The sequence below is a fragment of the Pagrus pagrus genome, assembly GCF_965226575.1.
Source record: "Pagrus pagrus genome assembly, chromosome: 2".
NCBI lineage: Eukaryota > Metazoa > Chordata > Actinopteri > Spariformes > Sparidae > Pagrus > Pagrus pagrus.
Window position 1 is genome coordinate 31,685,932 of NC_140186.1, and position 19,922 is coordinate 31,705,853.

Consider the following 19,922-nt stretch of genomic DNA (forward strand, 5'->3'; position numbering starts at 1 on the left):
ATATCCTTTGGAAGTGTAAGTTACACTGAAAAAATATGAGCATCATGTCTGTGTGTCCAGATTTGAGTTGAGTTATAAAAGAAGTGTGTATTTTTTTTACACAAATTGTCGCAATCTGCAAAAGTACCTTAATCTTATACATGATCTGTCAGCCATGTTGATAAGCAGCTAAATCAGCAAACAACCGACAATAACTAACTTCCCATTGCTTTTAGATGTGCAACTGTCCCTTTGACTTTATGCACTGCTTTGCCCCTCACTCTCCCTTCAACTCTCAGTCTGAAAACCTCTGCTCTAGAGCTACTGAGACATGAGGACACATTCTGGCAGGATTTAAACCTACAACAGCACAGTTGTATCCAATTAGCCCCAAAAGGAATTCTTAAAAACAAAGTCAAAAAATGGCTCACTTGCATAAACAAGGCCACTAATTGCTTTCCTGCCGTTCTGTTTTCCCCTTCTCCACATTCTGTCATGCCACATTTTAGAGCACTCTCAGGGATTCCTCAAACATATCTGAGCAGGGATGTTGAAATCTGAATGCTTGACACTGAAACACACAAGATGGCTTCTTCAGGCCTGTTTATGCATTCTATTATTGCATCTGAGGCCATCAAGGAAAAGTATGTCAATATGAACTATACATGGAAAATGGAAAAGAGTTTCTTTGATGTAGTAAACTCCGCCCATGTCACGCAAACACAAAGAACTCAATACAGAGTTTCTGCTTTCATAATACACTTCAACCAGCAGGAGGCATCCTTCTCCAGACTTTCCTGCACCAGCTGAGCTCCAGACCAGACCACAGTCACCACAGGGCTCTCTCATCCCCCCTCCCCTCACAGGACTAAGTGGAGCCAGCTCTGTTAAAGCCTCAGCCTTCTCCAGCTTCGTGTCAGGTCAAAACTCTATTACACAACATGAGTCGAAAAGTTAGCTCCAATGTTACTGGAGCACTGAAAACTGCACTTCACACACCGGGGATGCTCAATTTGAACCTGTGTGAAGACAGCTGACTAACACTAGGGGAACGGCCAGCACTCTCAGGCAGCACAGTGTCATATTTAGCATCAGAAGCAGTTAAAACCCCAAACCAGATGCCACAAACAGCCAGTGTGTCAGTGTAAACTCCTGAATTAGTACTGCTACACTATGGCTGCATCCCAAAGAGTCCTTTCAGCCCCTTTAGACAAACAAAAAAGGATCCTACAAGCTGTTGACAGAGATTTGTCTTTGGGTTACAGAGTGATAATTTGTGCCTTTTACTGCTCTCTGAACACTTGGAACACTGGAGTTTTCATTTATGTTGTTGGTCACTAGTACTTTTATATCACATACCATTTATACATGTACACATCTATTGCTTCCACATATTTGTCCAGTATTTGCCTTCATTAGTTTCGCTCTGTTGTCCTTGTCCTCAGCAGTTATGTCTAGTCCAGTGTTGTGTTTGTGTCACATACTTGGCCAGTAAAGCTGATTCTGATGTAGGAACTGAAAGTCAAGCAGTTGGACCTCTATGAGTCATTTGAGGGACAAAAGCAAGGTTAGATTGCCAACCTGCCCTCGCCAACACCACTTTCACTGTGTGTCAACATATTATGCATAATCTTAAATAAACTTGTGGTAAATCATATAAAACAAAACATGTAGTTTGATGACCATGTGAGGTAATGTGGGATCATGGGAGCTGTTGTCTTCATCACACCCACCATTGCAGAGAAAGATGTTTCTGACGAGAAATGTTTAAGGATGAGGTAATGTACGGGTATTTAGTCATTTCTGCCAACTTTCTTCCTCACTCTCTGATGACATTAACATCATAACAACATTTTAATGTGGAGATGTATGGGGCCAGATCAAGGCTAAAAGGGTTTGTTAATTTGAAGAAAAATAAAATTTGATTGAAAAAATAAAATTTGGAGTGAAAGTTGAAGTTTTGATCTTAAATACTTTATTCAAAAGAATATCAGAATTAAATCAATACTTCAATTCAATTCTAAAGTATTTATCTTTAATTTTCACCTATATATCATTTCATATCTGAAGTCTTATTTTTGTGTTTTCAGAGCTTATTCTTTTTCACATTCAAATCAATTTTTTTTTGTTTCAGATTTTTTTCCCCCACTTCCAGATCAGATATTCTCAGTTTCAGAGTTTGGGCCCTGATCTAGCGGGGGGGCGTGGCATCAACGGAGAGGGGCATGGGATTGTGAGTGACAGCGTATTAAAGAGGGCTCAGGGCCTCCCCCCATTATGTTGCCTTCAGGAAATGTGTGTACTTTGAGAAATTTGATTCAACGCTGTATTCACCTAATTAGCAGTGAATTAAGTGATGCCCAGGACAAATTTACATTTAACAAGCTGTTTTAGAACCACTCTTGGCAATTATCAATATATAAGAGCAGTAAAATATGCCAGAGTGTGAAGTTTAACAGCCATGCTTTAAAAAATTATGTTTCCGATTTTCCACATAAGACTGTGAGCGACCCAGTACCTTTAAATCCTCCTGTTTTCCTAATACAGTCAATGCAATTTCTGCATATGAATACTGTACACAAGGGGTGCACATAGAACAAGGAGGGGGGCCAGCAGCTTATTTTTGCCCTGGGGCCCAATGAAGGGTTTTTAATCCGGCCATAGAAAGAAGTAGAAAGATAATTATTGCCTTCTATTACGTGTCAGACACTGAATGATATGAATGAAAATGTGGGAACTGGGCCAGAGGAGAAGACTGGGAAATTCCTGAGCAATGAAATGAAGGTCAGTGAACACAACAGTTGCTGAGTGACTGACTCGGGGCGCAGTGCCTTGTGGAGCTCTGATGGTTTTCACACTGATAACTTTTAGACAGAAATGACTGACATTCAAGAAAAAACAAAGTCTGTGTTTAACTTTTACGAAGCTCCCTGGCATCATTGATCTGGTTGGTTTTATTCTCTCTCTCTCTTACAATGAAGCTTTGTGTGTGTGTGTGTGTGTGTGTGTGTGTGTGTGTGTGTGTGTGTGTGTGTGTGTGTGTGTGTGTGTGTGTGTGTGTGTGTGTGTGTGTGTGTGTGTGTGCACGCGCTTGTGTGTAGAGGTAAATGATTCTCGGCATGGGCTGATGTTAAAGCCATGGATGGAGTCAATGGGAAACTATGTGTTTGGTTTTGACGCACAGACACATGCAGAGAGTGCTTTCACAGGGTTAGTGAGGATGGAAAAAACTGGAAAGGAAATTAAAAGTGGGACAGCTTTCAGTGTTTGTTTCTTAGTTTATTGCTGATCCAAGTCTAAATGTGTCTTTTTTTTAGCTTTAAAAGTGGGTTTAATTTCTCAATCGGCAAGACAATGAGTGAACTGAGACGACGCAACCAGGTGAAAGCTAGAAACTCTTCTTCAGACTCAGTGTGAGGCACTAGTTTTAGGTCACTTGCTTGCCAAGATTTTTCACAATAAAATTAGAGCTGTAGCTGCTTTACGAATGTACTATAATGTACATGTAACACAGTATATTATTTACGCCTCTGTGCCTATGAGAGATGGACAGGAGACAGAAATTTGACCATTCATTTAAGGATTCTGAAATTCCAAAAATGCAACATGGTTTGTGGAAAAATAGGAGATACAGCATCCACAGCACAAATCACCAATGTTCTCCTTAAAGACTACTGGCGTTGTCTTTGAACCTGGCAGGATCTGCTGGAGCCTCTAAATAGCACAAATGAAAACAAGAAGTCAATCCAACAAGCAAAAATTCACTGTGTTGCTCAAGAATACTGCAGCAGGGTGGAAGCTTCCCATCATAGACGGTCTTTCCTGGTATACAACAATAGACGTGAATTTGCTTTTATTTGATCCGGATGACGTGAATGATGCGAACACACAAAAATTCACGTCATTCGCGTGAGCTGAAAATATTGAACTCACGCGAGGATTTCGCATGACCCTGTGTTGCAAAAGCCTATCAGCATTGACATTCACACTGACATCATGGCATTAACGTCCCTGATATCCAGACATTCATGAACAGCAATGGGGAGAGGTTAGTAATTCATAATCGTGGCCGTGGAACGCAGGATAAGCCACCCAACAGGGTAACAGTGACCAAAGCTATTGCAAATAGCAAATACATGTATACAGCTACATACAATCTGTAGTGTGATAATGAAAGGCTCATTCAGACAGCAGCTGCAAAGAGGAAACAGCTTTATCTCATTATTTACATAGAAATAGACAATTTTCCAAAAACAAAGTGTCTAAACAACAGTGTCTTAAAACAACAGTATGATATGAATGAGCATATTGAGTGATAGTGGAAAAGAATGGAAACTGAAGGGACAGGACAGAAAGAGGGAAGGGCCAGAGATGAGGGGGAGCGAGGGGGGGCAGAGAGAGAGAGTGAGTTTCATTACTCCTGTTAGTATGTTTGTCAGGCTGCCAACAAGTGCAGCTGCCATTCTTTATTTCCAACACTCCTACAATTGATGGCAGAAAGAGAAGGAAAACTGTTCAAAGGCAAATCCAGTGTAATGTTTCATCAATCAATCCAGTTATATCAATTACATTTCCTAAGAATATGAAGAATTTCTCATTTCTCAAATGGATGCTTAAAGAGTTCCTGAGGGACAAGGAGTTCAAAGATTGTCATTATTGTTATTTAAAAGGTACTGTAGCGTATAACATGACATTTTAATATGAGTAATGTTTGCAGCTGATAATAGCTTCACTACCTGTCACAAAGACAGAGATTGATTAATCAATTTACCTTAAGTGTTCACTATGTGCAGCTGATTTATATAAAAGTGACCAATTAATCTACAATAAGTACATTTGAATGTCATGTAAAGTTAGTTTAACCACACTATATATCACTAGTCATGTTAATATCTCTCAACTGACGGGCCATGATTACAGTCAGGAGACTCTCGACAGACCACTGCAACCAGCATAGAGAGGTTCAAGTGACCAGCTGGGTCAATTGGTTTGGCCGATTAATCGGCGCCAATAGGACCTTTCACAAACTATTGTTTTCAGCATAGGTTTAGAAAATATGGGCTAACGTTAAATCTTGTGGTCCCGTCAAAACGTTAAATGTTGGAGCAGCTGATTTTACCAAAGGCTGACAAGAAGGCATTCAAGGCAGCCAGGGAGGCAGGAAAAGAAACCATTCTGTTAACGTTCAGTTACTTAATTACTTACCAACGTGGCTTTCTCTCTTCCAAATAATCCAGCCACATCTAGTCTGGGGTAGCCAAGACAGCACTAATGCTAACATGCTAATCTGCCTGTCTGTTTACCGTTTTCTCACCACAACTGGTTGCCTAAGGTGTTAAAATGTTCCCACCCTGTCCCACACTGTGGGTATGAGAATTTGTTTAAAAATGAAAAACAGACAGTCTGTATGAAGTTCACGAGCGTACTGTTGGGTGACAGATATACACATTTGAAAATGTGAGGGAAAATTCAACTGAAATACTGAAATTCTACAAGGATTTTTAAGTGGTTTAACAGTACTGTCATGAAGAGTTGAAATGGATGCAACATCATATTTTGGAGGGATTTTGGAGAATGGGTAGCTACCAGTATTTAGTTTGCTTCACTCACATTTTTTAAATCACATTTTGTCAAAACTAAAAAGAGGTGAGAGAATAAAACAAACATGTCAGGTGCATTGTGATCTTTTGCTGTTGAGAGTTATTCTCACTACCCAGACACAGTTGCCGTATCTTCTTCATAGTTTAGCTTCTTATACAGTAGGCCACAAGTAGACAAGCTACCATGGCTACCAAAAACTAGCCTCGAGCGCTTTTGGCTGTCTCCATCTGTGACCCTCTCCTTGCAGGTCGTAGCAGTCCATCAAGAGTCTCCCATAACAGTTACAGTTACTGCTACTCAGCTAAACCACGATACTTTCCTTTTACCAGGATTATTGTACAGTTTGTTGTTATTATTTGCCTCAGTTATATGGGATGGAAAATTTTATTACAAACCTGAGATAATCAAAATTTATCATTTTCAGTTAACTACAGAAAACAACTTAGGGAAAAATTACTTTAACATTTAGCCACTTAAGCTAAATGCAGTGTGGTTATCTCACGAGCTAAATTTTGACTAGACATGACGTTACTAGGTTTTGGCTTTGTTAATGACGCAAGTGATTCACCCTGCTGTTTGTGAGTTTTTTCCTGTTTTAAATACATGCTGAGTCAGCCTTTCCCAGAATAAAAACAAACACTTGGTACACAGAAGTAAGTGATGTCTTTTACTTTGTCTGAGCAAACTTTGGAAAATCAGCAAAGTCCTCCTTCCATCTTCCCTTACCTTAAAGAAGCTACCGCTCCTGTCCGTGAGGCCACAGGGAGGATTACTGGGTGGTGAGCTGGAGGCCATGTTGTCTTCCTGTCCACAGGACTGGGTAACTCTCCCGTCTGGGTGTGTGTTGAGGTATGGGACAGCGTCTGCAGGGGCCGGAGCTCTGTGGGTCAAAAAACACACTTCAGCTGTGGTGCAGCCAGAGGAAATTCCTGCTTTGGCCGCAGCCAGTATTATGGAGGTGCTGGTCTGCTGGAATGCTTTGACTCTCAGTCTCTCTTTCTCCTCTCCCCCTCTCATTTTGCTTTCTACACATTCACCTCTCCATCTCCTTTCACTTTCCTGCCTCCTCTCTCTTCCTCCCCCCTTCCACCGGCCCCTTCAGCTCAGATAATCGCCTCAGTCCTTTTTATCTCATGACAACCCTCATCTTATTCTTGGCCTGAACCTCTGTCCTCTCATTACCTGTCTGTCCTGTTTCCTCCCGCTCTCACATTTTCACTCCCCTCTTTCCCTATTTTTTTTTTGCATGTCCTCATACATACATAATTCATTTTCCATCTCGGGGAACCTCAGTGCCAGCACAGCTGCCCTTCTCACCACACATCGTAACAGAAAGTTTTAGGGCTGTGGTGCTTCGGTAATCTTCTACCAGTTTTTAACTGACTCGCCAAATTAGTCCATAGTGAGCAGTACTCTGGTCTTTGCCTGCTCCTTTTTTGTTTCCCTCTCTCCTAACTCAGTTTTTCTTTCGACATCTTTATCTCTGTTTGTCTATCTGTGATTCATTTGTCTTCGTCCCTCCCCTCCCCTGCCCTCTTCCTCTGTCTCACTATATTCCCCCTTTCTTTCCAGATGGGTTATAACTATTAGTCCTGCCTTCCCTGCCTGGCAGTCACAGTCCACACATGCACTTTCATCTGACACAGGAGGGAAGCTATCACCCCCACCAGCACAGGCTTAGGGGGAGGAAAGAAACAAAACACAGATATGGCAGAGAGTCAGGAGGCAGGACACACACTTTCAGACAACTGAATGTGAAAGTAACTATTTCTATAAACAACCTTTTGCAAAATGAAAGCACCAGTTAAACTCAAAACTGTCTACTTTGGTTAGTGTTGAACAAGACACAGTATAGGACACGACTGGGTCATATCTGAAATACTGCCATTGTCACTGCATAAAGATTGTATTATTATGAAATTGTATACAACTGTATTCAAATGTCAGCTATATCCTGACACACTGACTGCCATTTTCGTCCCTCGAAACAACAGACAACATCACAGGAGAGGACAACATGTCTGGGTGACAGTAATACATGATATTCTCTATAGACACGTAAACAGCTAAAGAACAGTGCAAAAGCCTGGAATTGATTCATAATAAAGTTACTATATCATATACTAATACTATTATCACATAAACAACTGCTCAAATGAATACATGTAATGTGAAAGGGCTCATCCATAGTGACAAACATTTTCTAGAACAAACTCTGTTGTTTGCTGTTGTTTCACACTGATGTATACGACTCCTTCATGTTGATGAAGGTTCTCAGTCATCCAGGTCAGGTGCTGTATGAAGAAGCCACTTGGATGAGAGGTGAAACGTCTTCAAGAAACTGAAACACGTCCAGTTGCCTACGATACAGCACTCAGAACTACCCCATCATATGCAGTTAAAATAAAAAACACAATTGTGTTGTTTTTTGTTTTTTTTATGACGCAAAATATGTAATCGCGAAGTCTCGGAGTTGTACTTGTTTGGCTGTGAAAACCAAAGACGTCTCTTTCCAAACCAAAAAGAAAAGTGGATGATGAACACAGACAGTTTCAAAACAGGTGGATATGACATTTTTCAGAGTGCAGTGAAAATGCTATCTGCCTGATATGCAAGGAAAAACTCGCTGTTCTAAAAGGAACAGAAACTCAAGCGTCATTACTCGACTAAACATGGAGAACAATATGAGTAGTACCAGGTGAGAGGAAAAAACAACAACACTATCGTCTCAACAAGGTCTTTTCCATAAAGTGAAGGATGCTGATGCTGCAGCTGAGGCAAGTTATGTGGTGAGTGAATTTATTGGCAAAGCGGGAAAGCCATTCACTGAAGGGCCGTCTCTGAAGGACTGCATGTTGCACATCACTTACGTATATTCTATGTCGAGGAAAGAAGAGCTTCAACAAGATCTCTCTATTGGCAAACACAGTGGCAGAAAGGATGAACGAGTTATCAACTGATGTGAAAAAATTCATGGAAGATGGCAGAATGGATGTTCCCAAACTTGATGATCCAATATGGATCATGAATCTTGCATTCCTAGTGGACATAACACAGAAGCTGGACATCCTTAACCTGAAGCTTCAGGGCCCGGGTCATCTCATCACAGCAGCTTATGAAAGTGTGAAAACTGTCTCTACAAAACTGAGACAGTGCAAAACTCAGCTGTCTGCAAACAACCTCTGTCATTTCACAACATGCAGATCTCTTGTGGAAAAAAGAAAATAGGTAGAAACTGCTGTTTGCATTGTTTTTGTTATGTATGAAGAATATATGAGCAGAAATGCAAATGTAATAAAGTACAAATGTATTCAGGGATATCATTTGTTGGTTCAGTGCAAGATTTACTTTAAATAAGTTATTTCTATGGAGAAAAAATAAAAAATGTATACAAAATGGTGTTTGCATTTGCACAGTATCATTCTGTTAATAACAGAAATAACACTACATTTTCAGAAATATTGGGGTTACTTGTAGTACCGGAACGCTTAAGTGGCCCTCCTACAAGTTAACAATACCAGCAGTGGCCCCTAGCTCATTTAAGTTTGAGACCCCTGTTCTAGATTCTTTTAGCGCACTGTTTTGGTTTTATGGCCCACCCCTTTACTGCTTTGAGTCATTATTACCATTATTACCATTGTTATATTGGACAGAAACACAGCTCTGAATGTTTTTATATCTACTGGATGTGTGAAGAACTGTTAGCCAAAATGTTAATGAAGGTTCTCAGTCATCCAGGTCATGGTCATTCTAAGTGCTGTGTCGTAGGCAACTGGACTTGTTTCAGTTTCTTTAAGACGTTTCATCTCTCATTCTCACGCTTCTTCAGTTCTAACTATCTGGAGGGAAGTTGCAGACTTTAAACTCTGTGTGAGAGTGTCCTTACAGAGTCGTTAAGGACACGTATGAGCTCTGAGTTTCAGAGTCATCAGGGCCACTCGGACAGTTTTTAACCACAAAGCAAGGACATTTTTTTACCATAACAGTTAAGTTTGGGTTTGAGTTAGCCATTTAGTTGTGATGGTTAGGGTCAGGGGCCAAGAAATGCTTTATCCCAGGGGATCTCAAGACTTATTACATGTTGATCCAACCAGCCTTCATGTGGGTTGTTAAGACTTGGTGAGCCCAGGTGTGAATGGTTGTTAAGCTGTCTGCATTGTAGGTGGGTGATAATAAGTCATGTCGTAGGCCACCTCCTCTGTTCAAAGACGGTCGTTCCAGTTTGACACTGATGGATTCTTTTACTCCTCTTTCAAACCATCTGTCTTCTCTGGACAAGATGTTTCATTTTTGTCCTCAAAGGAATGATTTGTCTCCTTCAGATGTAAGTGGACAGCAGAGTCTTGACCTGAGGAGTTGGCCCTCCTGTGTTGTGCCATTCATTTATGGAGAGGTTGTTTTGTCTCCCCAATGTACAAATCTGTGCAGTCCTGGCTGCATTGAACAGCATAAACTACATTACTCTGCTTATGCCTGGGTGATTTGTCCTTAGGATGAACAAGTTTCTGCCTCAGTGTGTTGGTAGGTTTGAAGTGAACAAGGATATGATGTTTATTGAAGATCATCCTGAGTTTCTCAGATGTTCCTGCGACACAGGGAATGACGATGTTGCGTTTTCTCGTCTCCTCCTCATTGACTGCTCTGGATCTTTTAGAGGTTTTGACAAAGGTCCAGTTTGGATAGCCACAGGTTTTAAATGCTCCCCTGATGTGCATCTGTTCCTTCTCCTTCCCCTCTGTCTTTGTGGGCACGGTCTCAGCCCAATGGTTTAGGGTTCTGATGACCCCCAGCTTGTGCTCCAGTGGGTGATGAGAGTCAAACAGCAAGTATGATCTGTGTGTTTAGGTTTTCTGCACACCTCAATGTTGAGGCTTCTGTCTTCTTCATTGTGTACTGCACAGTCCAAGAAGGACAGACTGTCTCCTCTGACATCTTCCCGAGTGAACTTGATTGTCATAGTTCAGTGTCTGTTTGTTCCTGTTTCCTGTTTTATTTCGAAATTGTACCCTTGTGTGTCGCATCGTGCTCGTCAGTTCTCCCTGTGTTTTTTTCCGTTAATTCCCTCACCTCTCTGTGTCCCTCCTCACTCCACCTGTTCCTCGTCCCATCATTAGTGTGTCTGTATATAGCCTTTGTTCTCCCTCATGTCTTCATCAGATCGTTTTCCCTCCATCTTGGTCCGTGATGTACGGTGTTACTTCGTTTCCCGTCCTTTGGATGTTCCGTTCCTGGTTCCGTGCCCTCCCTACTTCGCTCGACCTAGCCTGTGTTAGCCTGTGTCCGTTTTTGTCCGTCGTCCTCCGTCTTGGTCCGTCTTTCCCCGTGTTGCCTCTCAGCTTCGTCCCCAGTGTTTCCTCCAGTGTCTCCTCGTGTCTCCAGTTTGGTATGTTTGTAGTTTTGGTTTCTGGTTTCTCTTTTGATTTGCACTTTGTTTTAGCCTTTAGTTGTTATTTTTTGTCTACTTGACTCATTTTAGTTATTCTGTATTCCTTTGTCTGTAGTTCAGCTTTGTTTATTAAAAGCTCGCCTTCTGTTTCCCCCCAATCCTGCCTCCTGTGTGTGTCTGCACTTGGGTCCTCATTTAATATACCTTAAAACATAACATTGATGTTATTGTCCTAGCTAATGCCTATTGGCATTACCATCTGTTGGAAGCCTTAAAAAATAAACTGTAGAAATTAAAGGACTAATCAATGAATCAATTAGTTGATCAACACAGAGTTCTACAGAAATTATTTGAATTATTGATCAATCACTGAAGTCATTAATCAAGCAATAATCTCAATCATTCTCTGCTTCCAGCTTCTCATATGTGGAGATTTGCTCTTTCTGTCATGCTGTCATTTGCCCATGATGGTCGGACAAAAACAACTGACATTTTTGAAAGTTTTTCATGACATTTTATAGAGTAAGTAATTACAGTAATCTGGAAAAAAAAACAGATGACCAACGAACCGATACTGAAAATAATTGTTAGCTGCAGCCTAAACAAGAGTGTGAAGAGGACAAATAATAAATCTATTCAATCAATCAAACAAGTAAGTTCTGATTCTGCAACATCTTCGGCAACCTGTACAGAGACTGTACCATTTCCTGACTGTCTGAAAGTAGAACTGATAGTCTGGCACCATGGTTTCATTTCCACAGACTGATGAAAGTGGAGAAACAAAGACACAGAGGGCCTGAGGGGGATTTTAAAAGAATAACTTTATGAAACCCACCGAGAATATTTCCTGGAAATCAGTTAGCGACAGCTATGTGAGTTCTTCTGCTGTTGATTCTGTAAAAGATCTGAAATTGATGACGGCACCAAGGAAAACTCTGACGGTAAGGTAACTAATATTTCCACATGCATAAACATCTGAACCTGAGATGAACCAGAAAGCATGCTGGGTACTGTAACAAACATGACCTCCCAACAGTGCAGCTTTTATTTGCGCTTGGCAAAACCAACCATGGGAATGTCCTGAACACCCTCACCCCCAACAAAACACTCAAATCACATCGACCTCTCAACCAATAAAAATAAAAAAAGTTTTTCCTCTGTAGATGAACTGCCATGTGTGTCTCTTTGTGTGTAGTCTATGTGTGTTTGTGTGTGTAAGAGCCTCAGCTGCAAATAAACAAAGACACGTCTGAGTGTGCAGCCCTCCCTCACAGAACCACAGACGAGCCCCCTGCCACTGCAGCACAGACACACATTGTTCATAAAGTAAACACACTCGCACGGACACATATATTAATACCTCAGATGTTAGAAACGAGCATATGAGACATTTACAAACAACTTACAAATGCAAGACTATGTAAATAAATTCTCTTGTTCATAAAGATAAAGAGACAGGGTGAGAATACACCACACACACACACACACACACACACACACACACACTTCATTGTGTTTTGCATATTAATAATGATAAGGAGACACAGCAGGACTTCATTAACCTCTGTGGTCTTCATGTTTTAAAGCCTGCTCTGATGGTGGTTTGTCAAACAAATCCAATAATATTTGTCCCATAAATTTACTGTAAGCCTCCATCACACATTATTCAATTGAGAAACTTGAGAGACTTCCAGCTTTGAACCGACTGCTGTTGTTGCTAACCCCCAACAGTCTCTCTGTCCCACCTTGCAAAACAAAGCAAAACCAACAAACTTTAACCCTATTTGTTTAAACAGTCATGACAACATGAAGCACTGCTTCTTGTGTCAGTTGTGAGATCCTGCAGTGAGGAGTGTTCGGCTGACAGGGTTCATGCTGCTGTCAGAGGGGGCTGCAGGCAGCTGCACAAACCCACAGCAGATAAGAACTCCCACACGTGGGTCATGTTATTGCCCTGAGCAATGCAACATGATGATGTGTGTGTACATGTGTGTGTCCACAAGACAGAGGGAGGGATTGGAAGAGCGTATTTGATTTTTATACACTGACTTTGACTGTTTATTTTAAAAGAGAACTTTAAAACGTTTTGACCTGAGTATCAACAGCTCCACAAATCTGTGTGTGTGTGTGTGTGTGTGTGTGTGTGTACTTAGTGCTACATAGTGACAGTTTTTAACCACAAAGCATTTTTTACCATTACAGTTAGGTTTAAGTTTGAGTTAGTTGTGATGGTTACGGTTAGGGTAAGGGGCCAAGAAACACTTTATCTCAGGGGGTCTCAGACTTATTCCTCAAAGGTCTGCATCTGATTTGTATCTAAGGTCAGGGGTCTGGAACAATTGGCAATAATGAAATAAGATTTTATTTTCAATGAATCAATGTCACATCTTCACATCTCACCTCTTTAGTAATTAAGTATTTATAAGTGCTGCAGTAAAACCACTTGAAAATGATAGACTTCTTGGGGGCCTGTTGAACAAGAACATGGTTGAGTTTGCTAAACACAATTTGATGAGTTTTTTCTGATAGAATCTTTAAAATCTATGTAGGAATGGATGGGACAGCATGTCACTAGTGCAACAGCTAATATAAAAGTATATTTATGGTTCCCTTTATCCTCATTGAGATGTTATCCCTGTGCATTTTTGTTAGCTTCTATGTTTTGTCCTGTTTTTGTAATGTCTCTGACTGACTGGTTCATCAGCTTTCAGGTGGCAGCCCTGGCTGTGCCAGTGGGGTCCCTCTGAGTGTGTCAAACTCAGACAGATAATTTATGGAGACACCATTATGTGGCAGTGAGAGTTTTTAATTAAATGCCTTTCGGTCATTTGGTCACTGCCAGTGCGGTGGATAGTCTTTATTGACAGAATATCAACGAGCACTGTAACGGAAAACATGCCCACATTTGGAGCATGGCAGACTGTGTCTGACTCAGACATATTCTTATAGCCTAACCGCCATTACAGTAGTTGTAGAAACTTGAGAAAACTAGAGATCATCTGCAATTTAGTAGCCGACAGCATATTCTCTGGTGTAACGTGCATGAACTCAGCAGCAACAACACACAACACTCTCTCCAGCTGTAAACCCAACACAATGTCAACAACTGGTAAATAAGCCACATTAGCTCTCTAGCTACTGTACACTGTGTATTTAATGTCTCTACCAATGTGCCGATCAATAAAAAATGTTATTAATAAATAGAGAACGTTCATGATGTATTGTTGTCTTCCTAACACAAGTTGTGGGCTGGGTCCGCATTGACTTGGCGGTTGGTTGAGAGGCCCTGTTTTATGTTAATACGGGTCCTCACAAGTACAGACATACAAGTCTGTGTGTGTGTGTGTGTGTGCAGCCGCAAGACTAGAATTTGGGTCAGTGGTTCCCTGTAAGTTCAGCTGAACCGACTGGCCCACGTTGGTTAGAGAGGAAAGAATTTGGCTTATTATAACATACAGGAATCTGATCACTCACATGCTTTTATTAGAGGACAGAAGGTTACGATTACTTAAAAATTTCCATTAAATGTTTATGGACCCTCTGAGTCAAACCAACAACATGCAAACACTAAAAACCATCACTGAATAAATCAAACTTAGAGAGTTAAGAGTGTCTCCGGTCTAAATCATGGTGAGAAACTGTGTCAGGCACCAGCACTGCCCAGCCCAACTTTCCACATGCAAGGTCAGCCGAGAAAAGCCTGGTCTGTTTTCACTGGGCTACTCCCCTTTAAATTATTACCAGGAACACTGAAGAGTGGAAGAGAGGGAGGAAAGTCGGTGTCGATAGGATGGGAACTTCCAAATGAACACAAAGTATTATAATGACCATGTAGAGTCATGGAGGAGATACGGAGGACAGGCAGAGGATAAACATACAGCTGGAAGTAGCCCGAGCCTGGCTGCAGCCGAGGACAGACTACCGGCCCGGTTAACTGAGCTACTGCCGCCCTGAGGGACCACAAATCCTCAGGTTTCTGAGACAAGTAGATTGTGGTATTTTAGTTTATTGTGAAATTCCTTTTGTGTATGCACAACAAATGAACAATATCAACAAAAATGCTGAGGGCCTTAAAGAAGAAGTTTGACATTTTGGGAAATATGTCTATTTGCTTTCTTGCCGTGAGTTAGAAAGACATGACTGATGCTAGGGCTGGGCGACTGGACGTCTATTGGCGATAGGCACAACACATCACCGGTTGGTTTGTTGGAGTTGAAATTTTGTTCTATTTCTGACATTTTATTTTGCTGGATTAATGGTGCGCCTCTCAAAATTTCACTCAATAAATGATTAACCTGTAAGCGCCAAGCATAAGCACGACTGGCGATTCTTCAAGACTCTCCTAACTCTACACTACTTCATGGTCAAGTTTTAATACCTTGATTATTTCTGTTGGTATTTCACTTACATAATGAATATTTTTAAATAAAGTTGTGTTTAATGCCATACAAACTAACTGACGCATAGAGTACTATTTTAGTTGGATGATGGAGCTCCTGCACTGAGAGTGGGAGGAGTGGGTGTTCAATTGGGGCCCACAGCCCGTTTTCCCCCCCGGGTCCCTAGCCGGTGAATCAGACCCTTACTGCCACCGCCTAACTATTAAATCCCAAAATGTGGCAGGAAAGGAAGAAACCACACTTTCCGGTTAAACTCTTATTGTAATTTAGGTTTTGGGCAGATACATACTGTAGCTCACCAACACAACCTGAATACATGAATAAAGCTCATATTCAGTGTGTTTAATCTCAGGGCCTGCTGCAGGATTACAGCAGACATCAGTGTGGCTCCTTTGAAAGCACTCAGTGTTAACATCCCCCACAGGGACAGTTTATTCTCACAACGGTAACTTGAGTGGATGCTTCCTCATCCTGCCAGGATGACATCACTGTTCATAAACTTGTAGAGCTCTCTGTACTGCTGTGAACTTGCAGAGAGAAGAAGACTCTGACTGGAGTTTACTTTTAAATCTGAGGTTGCAGAAACCACTTACAAGTAAAGCAGAAAAATCTGAAACATCTCTCTGAAATGCTAAAAATAAAAGCATCTAAAAGAAAGCAGATGGCCACTGTGGAAAAAAATAACATCAGCCTCATAACGCTAATCAACGACCGTCAAGCTGCAAGTTATTATTCATTAAAAATACCTTTCTGCTGATTTATTTCCTCACAGCAGTAACTGGGGCTCTTTGTGCCAAACATCCTTGAAGCTAATCTCTCTAACAGATTCCACAGAAGCTTAAATGAGGAAACTGACCCCTTTACATTGATAAACATCAACGCAGTGCCCATTTCGAAAAAGTAGAGGGCTACAGAAAGAATAAAGCTGCAGAGGAGGATAACATGTGTTGTCTATAATCAGGTTCAGACAGGTTCTGCATGCTTCTGAGGGAAAAAAGTTCACCTCGCTGAGAAGTTAGGGTTAGCTGTGTGTGTGTGTGTGTGTGTGTGTGTGTGTGTGTGTGGAGGGGTGCTGGAGCATGTTGCCCCTACATACCTTCAATAAATGGACATTTTTAAAAGGGGAAGAGCCTATGCCTAATTGGTAGAGGTCTATTTCTACTAATTCAAGTGTCAGGGTGAAGATGTATTTAGTTATTTGGTCTAAAAAGCTATAGATTATAACTTAAAAAAGAACAAAATTAGGATCATGCAAAGAAATGATGGAGCACTGTGAAAAATATTGACAAAATGCATTAACTGGGTGATGAGCAGACTTCTCCTCACTTTATCTGTCATCACTTTGACTGTCTTCGGCACACTCGGCTCTAAATATCTGAGTTAGTTATCGCTCCATGTGTTGTCTCACTGCAACCCAGAACCCAGCCACTTCTACTGATATTCATCATCCGGCTGAAACTCCGTCAGCCCGGACAGGCCTGGGCTACCTTGTTAGCATGCTAACTTCAGCAGAAATGTCCTCCACACTGTTGTTTCTTCACATTCTGTTGATAATGTCGGTTCATCGTTTGAATATTTTAAACCACATTTCTGGCTCTATCATACACATTAACAATTTAGGCACGGGTACAACTCGTTTGGTTGTTGATAATGTTATAAGGAATAAGGAACTGGTCAAATTCAGTTTCAGTTCTGCAAGAGTTTGTGAAAAGGATGTGACAGTTTTTTTAATCAAAGGGCCCAATAAGTGGGTCCTCATCATGTTCAGGAGAGTCTGTGTTTATAAGTCCACACCCAATCATTCTGTACCCATCCTAAAATACTACACAACTCTAGTATAAGGCCCGCAGGTTGTATATGACCATGTGGAAGTCGTATTTCCGAGGGAAACCCACCACTTTGAAGTCCCTGTCAGAACTTTGTGTGTACACATGTTCTGACTTTAACTGAAGCTGTATGTCAGCAGTACATTTCTGAAGTATTTGGGCCAAATCACTACTGCTGCTGCAGGTCCAGGAGTCATGGAGCAGTCTCATCTAGTCTTATGGACTCACTCAAACTACACAGAAACAACAGTAGGCACGGATCAGAGGGGATGTCTCTGATGTCTCTGAGGTCTCCAGTCTGTCTCAAAAAGTTTGGGTTAGGGCTCCTGCTCTCTGTGGAGTCACCGTGGTTTCTACAGGGACTTTCTCCTGACCGCTTCTCACTCTGTGCTCGACTCTCACTGCAGACTCACAACACAAGCCTTCAGACGGAGGACAGCGTTCATCCCCGCGGTTGTTGTCAGCAGCCTGTGTCTGAAAACACTCATGCCATCAAAGTTTGGGAGGCGCTGGTCAGAGAAAAGACGGCCTGACTCACCTTTAGGTCGTCTCCCTCAGCACCAGCAGCCCGGCGCTGTGCTCGGCTGCACTCCCGGCATGCTCCGCTCACACAACTCAACCCCGCTGCGCTGCTCTGTCGTCGGTTCGTGTAGTTTTCGGGTGTAAACCATAGCGCCTCGGTGTCTCCACTCGCTCGGTTACATGGGTTTAATGTCGGACAGAGACAGACACTGGGTTTAGACCACAGCGCTGAGATGAGAGAGCCGGGGGAGGGATGAAGGGGGAGGGATAAAGGGGGAGGACAGACGCAGCGGTAATATGACTCCTCCGTCTGGCTGCCTGAGGAGGTGGTGGAGGGTTTTTACCTTGGCTTCATCCGATTTCACCAAAAATTGCACCCACGTTTCCCTCACTTGGGTCCTTTCCTAGTTCCTCCCGCGAGGAATCCATGGGAGGAGAGAGGAAACGAGGAAACATGTTTGAAGAGACACGGGACGCACCTCAGGAATCTGAAGTTTGTCAGGCGGTGGCATTAAAAGCTTCAGATTATACATTCAAACATAGTCGTACATGTGTTACCGCTCATAAGAAAGTTATTATATTAAGATGCATTTATTAAAGAAAGTAGTATAAAGACTTTAGTGGCTCCAGAGGCCTGCCTCCTGTGATGTCACTCATTACAGTGGGGGTGTAGACTCCAGGGGGGTATTCCAGAAAGCGGGTTTTGTGAAAACTCTGAGTTTGTTAACCCTGAGATGAGAGAAACTCTGAGTTTTCAGTTCCAGAAAGAGAGATAACTTAAACTCTGGGTCTGTTACCGCGGTAACTGACTCTGTGAACATAACCTGCTCACTGGCAGGTTCACCTGAAGAAACCCTGAGTCTGACGGAGCTGTCTGACAGCGGCTGTCCTTTCCTTCTCAGTCCGATCATGTTGAAGCAGAAATAATTCACACAGTTTTACACCAGGAGGAGAATTTAGATTAATTTAGATGAGCTCTCGCTCCCTGACGAGGACTGGACCGAACAGTAGACCGCTCCTCATCAGTCCGTCATTTATATTCTCCGGCCGCACAGCGAATATCAGGCTACACGTCATCGCTGACGTGCTCTCAGATCTGAACCATCCTCTGCGTTTTTTTGTTTTGTTTTTTTGTTTTTTTGTTTTTTTAATCACTTCGCAGGTTAATCAATCACCTTCAGCAGCAAGAAGGAGGAGGAGCCACCGTGAGACTGTTTTTATAGGTAGGCTATTTCATTTTCAGCCGATTTAAATGAAATAAAATAGCCTAAAATAAAACACTGAACAACATTCAACCACTTCCCCAAAGGCTAATATGAAAGAAACTGATGTTAAATTCCAAATGAAAAGACGACCGCATCTAAAACTCTGTCAGTGATTTTACGGCCGCAGCCGTGTTGCTTTTTTTTTTTTTTTTCCCAGAAAATGTCTGCTTCCTGTTTTCTCCCCTGTTGCCATGGTGAATCACAGTATCGGAGCTCCATTGATGATGGCTTTTTACTAGTCGTCAGGCACGAGCTCAACTCAGAGTTAACATACTCAGAGTCGACTTACCTGGATCAGATCAGCTGTTCTGGAACTGAAAACTCAGAGTTTCACTTCACAGGGTAAGTCAACTCGGAGTTCATGGATAGACTCAGAGTTTGTTGAACCTCCTTTCTGGAATACCCCCCAGGCCTATGTAGGATCCCGAATTATTATTTTTTTCATAATCTGAGCAGGCAGGCAGAGGGGCAGCTTGTGCAGGAAGACAGCCAATAGAGGGAACTTGGGAACTATGAAAGCAATGAAAGGCAGATAGATTCAAAATTAAGGAACATTGAAAGATTATCCTGGCACACCTGTTCTTAAATCATAAACAAGGGAGAGAAACAATTTAGAGCTTAGAAAATGAATCATATTCAGCACATGCCTCCCTGGGCTTCTGTTTAGTACCATTTCACATCTTAGCGATACTCCATAGGTGCTTGCTTTGGCCTGTGGTCGTTTAATTTTTGGCCCTTCAAGAGAAAATTTTTGGGCACCCATGGTAAAAACTTTCTATAACTGATTCTTTATTAGAAAGTGATACTGAATATTTGATGTTATTATAAAACCAACCAGCAAACATGATGAGCTATCTACTTTATCACATGTACACTGTGGTTGTCTGAGTATTACAGGTCAAATCAGATTAAAAGGGTAATTGGTACCAGGGCCGTAGCCAGG

General features: G+C 41.8%; 1 protein-coding gene across 2 annotated transcripts in view; it reads right to left on the minus strand.

Annotated features, from left to right (window-relative positions):
• Nucleotides 1-18,068, minus strand: part of LOC311269979 (ras and Rab interactor 2-like) — a 35,791-nt gene extending 17,723 nt beyond the window's left edge. For both annotated transcript variants that reach the window (XM_084374560.1, XM_084374561.1), the window contains exons 1-2: nt 17,731-18,068; nt 6,307-6,460 (exon numbers count right to left, since the gene is read on the minus strand). In XM_084374560.1, coding sequence (XP_084230686.1) covers nt 6,307-6,375 — 69 coding nt within the window. In that variant the 5' untranslated portion in view covers nt 6,376-6,460; nt 17,731-18,068. The remainder of the gene's footprint in view (nt 1-6,306; nt 6,461-17,730) is intronic.
• Between the last annotated feature and the right edge of the window lie 1,854 nt (nt 18,069-19,922).